This window comes from Vicugna pacos, chromosome 11 (genome assembly GCF_048564905.1).
Source record: "Vicugna pacos chromosome 11, VicPac4, whole genome shotgun sequence".
NCBI classification, from domain to species: domain Eukaryota; kingdom Metazoa; phylum Chordata; class Mammalia; order Artiodactyla; family Camelidae; genus Vicugna; species Vicugna pacos.
This window is the reverse complement of record NC_132997.1, coordinates 37,089,148-37,101,252: the sequence shown is the minus strand read 5'-3', so window position 1 is coordinate 37,101,252 and position 12,105 is coordinate 37,089,148. Positions and strand designations below refer to the sequence as shown.

At 43.0% G+C, this 12,105-nt stretch overlaps 1 protein-coding gene across 8 annotated transcripts in view; it reads left to right on the top strand.

The window, feature by feature from the left end:
- LOC102530510 (WASH complex subunit 2-like) overlaps positions 1-12,105 on the top strand; it is a 49,228-nt gene that overhangs the window by 20,049 nt on the left and 17,074 nt on the right. For all 8 annotated transcript variants that reach the window (XM_072971144.1, XM_031682379.2, XM_031682371.2 and 5 more), the window contains exons 15-20: positions 303-476; positions 2,645-2,772; positions 3,827-3,913; positions 6,283-6,384; positions 7,944-8,075; positions 10,015-10,184. In XM_072971144.1, coding sequence (XP_072827245.1) covers positions 303-476; positions 2,645-2,772; positions 3,827-3,913; positions 6,283-6,384; positions 7,944-8,075; positions 10,015-10,184 — 793 coding nt within the window. The remainder of the gene's footprint in view (positions 1-302; positions 477-2,644; positions 2,773-3,826; positions 3,914-6,282; positions 6,385-7,943; positions 8,076-10,014; positions 10,185-12,105) is intronic.

Sequence of the window (12,105 nt, the reverse complement as noted above, 5' to 3'; positions counted from 1 at the left end):
CTGGAGAGGGGAGGAGAAAGAGCTTCCCAAGGCATCGAACAGCTTGCAGGAAGAGCTCACTCACCTGTCTTAGCTCATATTCTCTTAGAAATCAGTGGCCTTGGGCTTTCTTGGGTTTGAGTGACCCCTGTGGGGACATTCTGTATCAGTAGAGGATGGAAGTGATTGGGTCATATTAAGGTGCTTTGTGAATGAACTGAGACTACAAGTTCCTGGCAGTGATTTTTTTTTTTCCTGCTGTAGAGTCAGGAAGCCCACCGACACTGGCTCACGGCTGGTTTGTCCTGTCCCTCTACCCACAGGGGACACTAATGTGTTTGGTGCTGGCTCTGTTCCATCACTGAAGGAGTCCCAGAAGCCCGAGCAGCCTGCTCCGGGGAACAGCTCGCACCCGCCAGCGTCTGCCAGCCTCTTCGATGACGAAGACGACGATGATGACTTTTTTGCGGTCTCCCGTAGCAAGCCTTCCAAGACAGGTACTGTTCCAGCCCCTGTCCCTCGGAATTTAGCCAGAAAAATGATGTTGAGCTAAAAAGGGTGTAAAATCCCTCCAGTTTCTTACCTCCTGCAGCACCAGAATCCCTCCTCCAGATTCCTGTCACAGAGTCATCTCATCTCTGCTAAGACACTTACGGTGCCTTGGAGGTCTCTATTTTATGGGCCAATCTTTTCTGCTTTGGAAAATAATTACTGAGATTTTCTTCCCTATAATAGAGCGAGAAATCTGTTTGCCTCTAATGTATGGTTGAGATTCTTGTTTTGTCCTTTTTGATTACCGAGGCAGTTTTTTTGTTTTTGTTTTGGATTTTTTTTGTTCATTGCATTTTTTACAAGGGAGGTAATTAGGTTTGTTTATTGTATTTGTTTTTGATGGAGGTACAGGGAATCGAACCCAGGACCTCATGCATGCTAAACATGCGCTCTATCACTGGAGCTATACCCTCCCCCTGATTACAGAGGAAGTTTTAATCACACTGTCTTCCAGAGTCCTTAGTGAACTCCATGAGCAGAACGTCATGTGCTAGCTGTTTAGTTTCCAGCTTCTCCCTTCTGTGCCGAAAAGCTCCCGTGACCTTGACTTTCCCTTGTATGACAGGGTGGTCAGCCCCTTGGCCACCTTGGCACTCCTTCCTCTTCTCCCCTCACATTTCAGCCAGTTTGTTCATGAAGTCACTCCCCTAAACCAGTTGTTGTTCAGTGGGCAGGTGACTCTCCCAGGACTCTTGTCAAATGCACATTCTGATTCAGCAGGTGTGAGGTGGGGCCTCGGACCCTACATTTCTAACAGGCTTCCTGGTGGGCAGAGATTGCTGGTCCCTGGGTCACGTTTGGAGGAGCAGAGGCTTGGGGTTGTGGGTGTTGTTCCAGAAAGGAAGGGTAGACCACTGAGGTGCACACAGCTTCCAGCAACCTGAGCAAAGGGCTCTTTCTCCTGAGTCAGAACTAGGTGGACGAGATGCCTCAAGAAGCAGGCTCTCTGGACTTGGCTCCTTTTTCAGCGGTAGGTATGGAAGTAAGGGTAGCAGCAGCAACGGAGGGAAAGGACAGCCTGGCAATTTTCGAAAGAGTGCAAACGGTGCATAATATGCCCACATTGAGGCCCACAGAAATGACAGTGAATAAAGGGAGTGGTGCTCTGCGTGGCATGGAAGGGCTGTCATTGGTGAGTATCGTTAGCTGAGTGGGGGTCACAAGTGAGTGCGTGCCGCTTTCCTCGGCTGCTGCTGCTCTCCCAAGACATTCAAGAGTCAGCGCCCTCATTTCAGTGACACACACCTCCTTCAGTGCAGCAATGCTTGTGGTAGCAAAAGGTTGGAACCCGCCCGGATATTCATCAGCAGGGTAAATTATGGTCCTTCCATTCAGTGGAATTCTGTGAGGCTGTTAAAAAAAAATAAGATCTATGTCTATTGATGTGGGAAGATGCCCTGAGTCCATTAAGTGAAAAAGAAAAATTGTAAGACACACTGTTCAAATTATGCTATTATTTGTAGCCGTATTTGTGGGGTAATACGTTAGTACATCCTTTGAAGGAATTAGAAACACCAACACCAAACTGTTCCTCAGGGCGTTGTTTGGGTGAGCAGGTGGAATTCTGAGAGAGGTTTCAGTGTTTGCTTTTATATGCCTCTGTATAGTTTTACTTTTTTAAAAAAAAATGACATGTTTTTTGGGGGAGGGAATTTGATTGATTTAAACAGAGGTACTGGGGACTGAACCCAGGACCTTGTGTATTCTGAGCACTCACTCTACCACTGAGCTATGTCCTTCCTCCTTAGTTTGACTTTTTAAAAGCAAGAGCTAACCCTCACTTCTCAGATTCTGAGCGCTCTCTAATGATCTTTCTTTCTATAGGTTTTTCTTTACCCTTTATGCTAGTCCAAACAACTGTAAGCACAAGGTGCTGCTGCTTAGGTAAAGGTGTAAGCCAGATGGTTCAACTGTCTGTCCTGTGTTTCATTTGAGTGGCTGTTGATTTCTTTGAAAGTTCCTAGTCCAGTTCACCTAATATTTCTTTGTAACTAATCAAGAAATAACGCACTTTTTCTATTTATTCTTTGGGAGAGAAGTGTTTTTAACCTGTGAATTTTGTGGTTGGATTTTTGACCTTTGTGTCGTTTTCCACTGTGGTCTCTTTTTAAAGACAAAGTCAAATCCACTGCCAATATCTTTGATGACGAGGAAGGAGATCTGTTCAAAGAAAAAGCATCGGCTTTGCCAGAAGCCTCTGTGAATCAGACAGATGAAAATAAAGCAAGACCAGAGAAAAAGGTGAGCAGGAGGGAAGACTCAACCTAGGAGTGAAGATTCGGGGCATCTTGCTAGTTCACCTGGAACTCAGAGGGAAACAGTGTTTCCTTTCAAATGTATAGTGAACTTCAAGTGTACGGGAAGTTGAAAGGATACAGCAGACACCCAAATAACTACCATCTAGATTCAGTAGTTCTTGGATTTAGCCTTTCTCAGTGGTTTTAACATCCATTGATCTTTGTCTAAACCAGACATCATGTTGGGGGCGGGGCTAAAGAATGTTTTCCTGTGTCTCATTTCGTCTATGTTTAGTAGTTGACATTCTTAACAGAAGACCTTTCTCTTCTGCTTTTTTGGTAGCAGTATGGGATCATGGATTCTCTATTCAACATATTGCAATCCATTAACATCATTGTGTTTCTGATGTTCAAATTGACCTGTATTTGGCCAGTGGGCTGCATCCCTGTTAATTTTTAAGCTCTATTGGCCACTGTGCCTTCCCCTGCCGTTCTGCAGGGCTTGATCCAATCCTCTTTCTAAAGCATTTCTTGTGTCATGTCCTCCCTCTGAAAACCTGACCTTCCCGCTGCCGACCGCTAGATGGCAGCACTCAGAACCTGCAGGCTCCTGGGCCGCCTGCGTTCCTATCTTGGTTCTGCTGTGCATGTCCCATTCGTGCACTGTGTGAGGCAGACATTCTGTCCTGCTCTGACCCCCAAGATGTGCCCTTGGCTTTGTCTCGCTTTTCTCTTCTCACGCAGTTCCCTCCGCCTGGAATGCGCTTGCTTGGGCCGTCTCCTGTGTCCAGGTCTTGTCTGTCCTGAGAAGTTTACTTTATCAAGGAACTGTTTCTTCATTCTTTCCTAACGTGTCAACTTTAAATTCATTCTCATGACACTTCTCTTTTTGCATTAATTCTTAATGTGGACCTGTTACACGTCCAAGGTCCCCTGGTGCCTGCCTGGCACCTTATGCTAGCAGATGTTCAGTACATCTTGTGAATGAATGATTGAACAAACCCTCATTTCCAGGTATCTGGTTTGTTAACTCTCAATTTTTTTTTCCCTCACCAAAGGTTACCCTACCTTCGAGCAAAAATCTCAAGCTCTTGTCAGAAACAAAGACTCAGAAAGGTTTATTTTCGGACGAGGAGGACTCTGAGGTAAGGAATTCTTTCTCTTAGTAAGTAAGTTCATGGATATGACATTGGAAACCATTTCTGAATCAGGATTTTCTCCGTAGAGGTGCAAGATTTCTTATTAAGCTTTTTAGTTCTTTCTTTGAAAATAATCTTTTGAGAACACATGGTCTTTAGAAAGCAATTACACGTACAATACTTCCACTGTTGGGACTGAATCCAGTGCATCTCCTGGAAGGAAAATACTCTTTCTTCAGGATGCTCCAACTTTAGGCTATTCATTGAGTCACAGTGCAGCGAGGTGCTTGCACCAAAGCAGAAATCAGCATACTGCTTCCTTTTTCAGTGGTCTCTCTAATAGTGGGCATAGTGGTGTAGTGATACGTATTCTGGCACAGCCTTTTATCTTGCGTGTGTGCTGGCACTGGTTTGCAAACAGCCCCAGTTTGTCATCCTTCCAGTGAAGCAGTGACAGGTGATTGCTCTCAGAAGTGTGACTGCTTTCTCTGACTCTCCCAGGCCTCCATCCTTTTAGAGCTAGTTTTAGGTCATGCTTTTAACGGATCGGAAACCTATCTGAGAATGTGTAATGGGCGTAATCAATCCTCTTCACAGAAAAAGATGTGGACACGGCAGAAATTTACATGTAATTTCAAGTAATTGTGACACCTGTACATACCTTAATTAAAAACACTTTATTGCTAAAGAATGCCAAACATCATCTGAGCCTTCAACAAGGCACGATCATTTTGTTGGTGGAGAGTTTAAAATATTGCAGGAGTTACCAGAATATGACAGAGAAGCAAAGTGAGCAGATGCTGTTGGAAAAATGGAGCTGATAGACTTGCTTGAGACAGAGTTGCCACAGGCTTTGAAGTGGTAGAAAAAAAACACACTATCTGTGAAGCACAATAAAATGAGGTATGTCTGAACTGCTTTTCGTAACCTCGCCTCAGTAATCAGCATTGTCACTTCTGCCACGTTCTGTGGGTTGAGGCAGTCACGAGGGCCTGCCCAGGTTCAAGGGCAGGGGACGCAAACTGCTCTGCTTGGTGGTAGGAGTGTAAGTGAAATTGCAGACAGGTTTCAAAACCACCAGCAGAGGCTTTGTTCCCTGTGCATCCTCATAGATTGTTTTTATTGGCTACTGTCCAGCTTTTTAAGCAAGGAGAGGTCCAACAATGCAGTCTAGGAAGAACTTTGGACCAAAAGGATTGATTATTCACTCCTGCCTTTATATCTCAGGTGTGAAGCTAAAGCTTGCCCTGTGAAATCATTCTGGGGACATGTTTAAGGTAATAGAAAAGCCTTTTTCCCTCAACACCAAGGAAGATATTAGTCAAGAGTCTAAAACAATGATGTTGAAATTTGGTTTTGTTCTTTGTTTTGTTTTTTTTTTTTGTTTTTTTAAAGCTACAGAGCTGTTTCTTTAAGTGAATTCTTGCCAACGTGTTAAGTGCAGCAGAGGCGTGGGAAGCGTGGGGCTCCCCCGTGTGGCCTCTTCTACCTCAGCCGACCCATGGGACTCCTTGGGGCCCAGATGAAAACTGCTGGGCTAGTAGAGCGCTTCTTAGTTAATGAGCTCATTACCTCTGTATTTGAGTAGACGTTGATTCCATCATAAAAAAAATATATCCAGAGAGGTCTTAGAAACTATGTTCTTGTCCCCCTTGTCTGGTTCTTGTGTACTGGAGTTTTCTTCCCCAGGGAGGAGTTGTCCTGGGTCATGTTTCTAGTTCACACAGCTCAATTGGCAGATCTTTCTTTGCATTATAGGCTGACATTTTATAGCATTTTGAAAATCTCTTCAGAATCTATCAGCTCTTTCTCTAGTTTGCAGCATCTGCTAGTTATAGTTCAAGTAGAATACCAAACATTTTAAGATCAAGATTGAATTTGTCTTCATTGAGAAGAAATCATGTCATACTTTTAGTAAGAGGTGAGAGGGGCCCCACTAAATAAAACAGATGTAGATCCAGTAATTTGGGAGCCTAGCCTCTCTTTTTATTATTAAATCTGTATAATCTCTCTGATTCTTTGGACAGGAAAAAGAAAGTTCTTTTTTTTTTTTGAAGCACGAGAGGAAATTGATTGGAAAATTTCCCCTTACCTTAAGTCATCCAGGTGGGGGTATCAAAGACCCTGGGCTCCAGTGAGGCCACCTGGACTCCCGTGTGGGTCTATTCCCTCTCACCTGCAGGCCTCCGTCCTGTGCACGGTGAGGACAGGCTCTAATGCGTGTGTTCCTCGAGGGCTGTGACAGCCAGCTTTCCTTTCAGACAGAGGGACCTGGACGCAGTGGAGCCATCATGTCGATCTTTAATGTTTTACTTCTGATCCTTTAAAAAACTGATATCTTTTGTTAACCAGGAACTTTACCCTTGATCCAACAGGATTTGTTTTCTTCTCAAAGTGCGACTAAGTCAAAAGATGCATCTGTCCTGCCCGGCAAACTCCCTGCCTCAGTCTCGCTTTTTGATGACGAAGACGAAGAGGTAAGCACTGTTAACTGCAGCGCGAGACATTCCGGTTTTCCATTAGCAGAAAACCGTTACTGACGTCACTTTGTAGCCAGAGGCTCACACAGTAGAACGTGATACTAGGGAAACAGTCAAGCCCCCTAAGGCTCATATAACAAAAAAAGTCTGGTTTTTATTTCAGTGACCCCTTTCTTAAGTTCTCTTAGCTATACAATGGGCAGGACTTCAGATTTCTTGACCCAGCTCTGCACAAGGCTTTGTAGATTTCGTTAAAAACACAAATCTGCCTTTAAGAAGTACTTTTCAACCAATGATCTATAAGAATGTCTGGGGTAAAGTAGGAGTGGATGGAGGAAGGCAGCCATGTCCTCACCTTGCTTTTCTTTCCCGCCCTGGATGAGACAGCAGAGCCAGGGAGGGAAATGACAGGGACGACAAACCGAACCTTCGCTCTTACCCAGTACTGTGCAGTGGCTGGACTCATGGCTTTGGCCTCCGACCCCTTGCGTTCGTGTCGTGGTTCCACCACGTGCAAATCAGGGGCCTTGGGCAAGTAACAACCTTTCGGAGTCTCCTCTGGCTGAAGTTTGTCCCAGTCATTGCGACAGCTGAAACAGCTGGTGCCCCGCCCTTGGCACAGTGCCTGGTGCGGAGTGAGTGTGTAACAACGTTAGTGCTGTCACCGGTACCCTCAGCAAGTGCCGGTTCAAGATTCTCAAGGCCTTTCCCACCTGCCCGCACTTTCCTTAAAGGCTCTCTTCCTTGAATATCCACACTCAGGACTCGTCACCTGCTGTAGGTTATTGTTCAGGGTGTTCTTCTATCTAACTTGGGCTCAGGCCTTTTGATAGTTTTGTTCCCCTTTCCTAAATAAAAGTACCTTAGCAGGTACTGTTGGAATGCTTGACTATACAAAAATTTACAAATGCCATTGAACGAGTAAGAATCAGCTCTTAGGAGGCCAGTGACTTTATTTAGTAAATATTAAGTTTGTATTATCTCTTTAAAATTAACGGGAAACGCAAGACATTCCTTCCCTCTGTCCCAGGTGTGTGACTTTCGTAGATGTAAAAGAGTGAAGAAACCTCCCTGTTTTTTCCCTTTTATCCATTGCTCTGGTTTCTGACTCATAGAAAGTTGCAGGTTTCTGGTTGCAGTGGGGGCTGTCCTGCTCTCATGCCAATTGCAGGCTGCTGGCCCTCCCTAATGAGCATGGGGGGCCCTCTTGCAGGACACCCGGATGGAGCCGGGTTCCCTCCTGTTTCTGTGACCTGGTCCCCAAATTTCTCTCCCTCCTGCTCCCTCCCAGGTGTTCTGCCCTCAAATTCTGTGATGTCTGTTTCCCTTCTGTGGATGAATACAGTTAGAGAAGATTGTGGACTGTTGTTACAGGGTTATATATAAGAGAGAAGTGAGATTTCCTGGCATTGTCATTTTTTTTTCTTCAAAAGGTGTTGTATATATTCTGTCCCTGATTAGAGTCTCATTCCCTAACCTTTCACATGAGAGAATGTCTGAAGTTTTTGTGCTGTGTGTACGAAGTTGTCATACTCAGCTGCTGCTTGTTCTTCTAGGACAATCTTTTTGGGGCTACAGCTGCTAAGAAGCAGACCTCATCTCTACCAACTCAGAGCCAAGAGAAAGCAAAACCCTCTGAGCCTTCCAAAAAGAAGGCGTCTGCCTTATTGTTCAGCAGTGACGAGGAGGTGGGTTAAAAGCCCCTAGGGAAGAGTAGGAGATGTTTCGATGGATTTAAGAGTTGGGGCTGGCCTAAACGCTTCCTTTTTCTACCTAGTTTCGATCTAGTCAAGTTCAGTTGCCAAAGACTATGTTCGCAAGACTCTTTCTATCCTTAAAAAAAGAGATGCTTAGTGTAGTATATTATCTTAAAGATTAATAGTCTTTTCAGAATGATTTGGAATTAAATAAATATGGCCCTCAAATTATAATGTTTGCTAACTCAAATGAGTTAGGCCTTACTTTACCTAGTTAAATGATCACCGTGTTTTATTGTTAAGAACTACAGCTGACGTAGAAGGAGTATTTTCTGCTGGTTTAACTCCTTTTCTGTAAGTCCTAACAGTGTTTCCATTTACTATCTAGGTACGTATTAGTGAAGTCAGTCTTGAATACAGCTTAGCTGCTGTTCAGATTTGTTTTTTATATTTTATTTATTTATTATTGTGTCATTTTATTTTATTTTAAATTGGTGTGGGGAGGTTCTAGGTTTTATTTTATTTTTGGAGGAGGTACTGGGGATTGAACATAGGACCTCAAGCATCCTAAACATGCACTCTACTACTTGAGCTATACCCTCCCCCTCTTTCAGGTTTAAGTGTACAGAATAACACTTTAAATATAATATTGAAGCCATGAGCATAAAAAAATCTTCCCATATTATAATTACTCTTCTTCATTTTAACATTGTAGGAAGTTATGAGGGCATGACGTGGATAGATAAGTCATACCTGGGTTCAGTTATTTTTGTGTGTTCAGTTTTTTTTTATTGAAAGCAATTTAAAATGACACAACGTAACCTGCTTTTTCTACTCACAGATGAATTTCTGATGGGTTTTTCCTCTTTTTGTTCCTTCCTAATACTGTTAGTGGTTTTTATCCCTGTGGGCAATGGCCAGCCATCAGTAGGAATTTTTCCTGTTACAGTGTTGTCATGGTTCGGGGGAAGTAAAAATATTAGCTGAAGCTGGGGCAGCAGCACGTGCAGAGTGAATAATAACCAGAATTCCAGAACAGTGACTCAACGTTGGCTGCTGGTTGACATCAGTTGCAGAACTGTAAAGAGGACTGATAGCGGATTCCCTGCTGGTGCTTCTGAATTCATTGGTTTGGGGTGTGGGCTGTCGGGAATTTTTTTCTAAAGCTCTTTTGGGGATTCCAGTGTGTGGTGGCTGGTGGGTGTCACGGCCCTTAGGAGAGCTCTTCTCAGGTCAGGATGTGTGAAGAAATCACTTGGGCATCACGAATGCAGGTTCTGGTTCAGACAGTCTGGGGTGGACCCTGAGATTGTGTAACTAAGGCTGCTGTCTGTGGAGCCCACTTTGATTTGCAGAGTTCTATACCCCAGAGACCACAGGCCCGCTTGAGCACGTGCTCAGGAACTCCTCGATTTGAAGGGGTGAGCATAGCCAGATGGGGTTTCCTTAAATGCTTCCTAAAGGCCAGATTCAGAATTTTGTAGTAAAAGGATCAGTGGCAGCTTTTATGTGTCTTGTTTGCACATACATCACATAAGCATTTTATACATTTTTTTTCCCCCAGCCTGCTTTGGGATTTTTAAATATTATCTCCAAAGTTGAACATTCTTGACTTTTTTTTTTTCAATCTGCCTCTCCGCCTCATCCCCCTCTATAATTAATTTTGATCTCTTAAGTAGAGACGTTCCTTTGTCCACACAGGTCAGGAGTGTAGACAGGAGAAACACTGGCTGATAGTGAGGGAGGAAAACGTGGGAATGTCTGAGGTCAAGAGCCCAACTGTCTAGATTTGAGTTCAAAGACGAGTCTTGGACGTGAGCTTTGTCTAAAAGTGAAATACAGCTTAGTTTAACGAATGTGACTTATTTTACTTCTTAGGTTTCTTTATCTAAGTTGCCACTGGATTTTAACATATATTTTATATTTTAAGGACCAGTGGAATATTACCAATTCACAGAGCAACTCAGCGTCTGACAAGCCTAAAGGAGAACTTCGGGACTCTGGGGCCACCCAGGACCAGAAGGTCAAAGCTGTGAAGAAGACCAGCCTCTTTGAGGAGGATGACGATGACGACGATCTGTTTGCTATTGCGAAGGACAGGTGAGACAGCCATCGTAAGAAATCATTTCATCAGCCTCTGTGCTGACAGGTGAAGGTGGTTTGCTGGGCACAGTGTCATTTGCTGGGGGTGACATGCTGATCATTCATCACCTGATAATCATGCAAATGAGACGGTCTTTGATTTTTACTTGCAAGGTATTCTCTCCTGGTACTGGAAATTTTTTTTATTATTATTTTAATTAAAAATTTTTTTTCCATTTTTTATTGAATTATAGTCAGTTTACAATGTTGTGTCAGCCCCTGGTGTACAGCACAAGTTCCTCAGCCATACACGAACATGCATATATTCACTCTCATATTTTTTTTCCCCATGAGCTACTACAAGGTACTGAATATACTTCCCTGCACTATACAGTATAAACTTGTTTATCTATTTTATATATACCAGTCAGTATCTGCAAATCTCTAACTCCCAGTTTATCCCTTCCCACCTCCCTACCTGGAAATGTTTTTCATCATGAGTTCTTACCTAATTTATTCTTCTTATATATATATATATTTTAACTTTAAAATATTATTTTTCTTAGTTTGTTAGAGGTTTAAGTAGTTTGCTATCTCTTTTGTCCCCCCCCCCCCCCAGATACACGAAAGAATGTAAAGTTTAGTCGAAGTTACTTAGTTTGTTGTTTGGGGAGAAATCTGTGCAGCATAGAAAACACATCCAGTTAGGGAGATGGTCGTCTGCAGAGCTGTGCTGTGTCATACCAGTTGCTGGTAATCCCCAGCTGATTCTAGGTGTTCCTGCACATCGATACTTGGACTGAAGCCGGCAGTTTCTGTAGAGGGAGCATGGGCTGTTGTTGATACTGTAAAAAATTTTTTTTAAAAAGTGCATGATACTTCTGTCAACCTAAAGTGAAAACCCACACCTGTTCACAGTCACTGCAAATTCTAACATGCATGCCACATTAGCGTTTAGAATAATGCCCTTGTGTATATATATATATATATATATTTTTTTTTTTTTTGAGATTCTTAAAATTATTACTTTGAAATTTAACTGAATGGTAGTAGCCTAAAAAGGCAATTGATTGGACCTGTAAACTCTCTGCATTGGTGTAGTTGAGCTTTAATTTTGATTTAATAGATTCAGAAGTATCTGTTTCTGTCTCTGAATATTGTGATCTCTTCAGACGTCATCATTGCTACTTTAGGCCCTTGACTTCACCCCTGGATGTATCTTGGGCCTCTGGTCAAGACTGCAGGATCTGGAATCCCAATACCTGATAATAAATTCTGGTCCTGCCAGTCACTCTTTGAATAGCCTTGGACAAGTTATGTAACCTCTCTGGGTCTGAGTTTTCTCATCTGGTAAACAAAAATGATAACAGTACTTTTCGCATAGGATCATTGAGAGGATTAAATGCAACCCAAATGTGAAAAGCTTAGCACAATAGCTAGTACCTTATAAACACCTAAATGTCATTTATTATCGTTCATGTAGGGGAATTAACATTTCATTCCTTTATTATTATTATTGTTATTGTTGTTATTATTATTATTATTTTATTATTTTGCTCTCCTTCTTTCCTGGGACATTGTCCTTCCACTCTTGCCTGCTCAGCTTCTTTCAAGACTCAAATTAAGCCCTCTACTTTGAGAAGCCTTCCCTAACCCAGCAGATGAAGAAAATACAGTCAGAGTGTAGAGCAGAAATAACTCTGTCTTTAATTTCCACCCCCCTGCTCCCTCCCCATGGCTCTACTGCACTTGAGCATTTTCTACATGGTATAGAAGTTACCTGTTTCCCCGTGCACCTGCTCCCTTTGCCCCCTACCACACGTGTGATCACAGGTTTAGAGATCAGGAAACATGTTTCATTTGTAGGTCCCAGGACCAGCTGTACCCAGTACCTAGCTTTCAGGAGTGCTCTCTCTGCTCCAGGCTTGTTCCCTCTAGT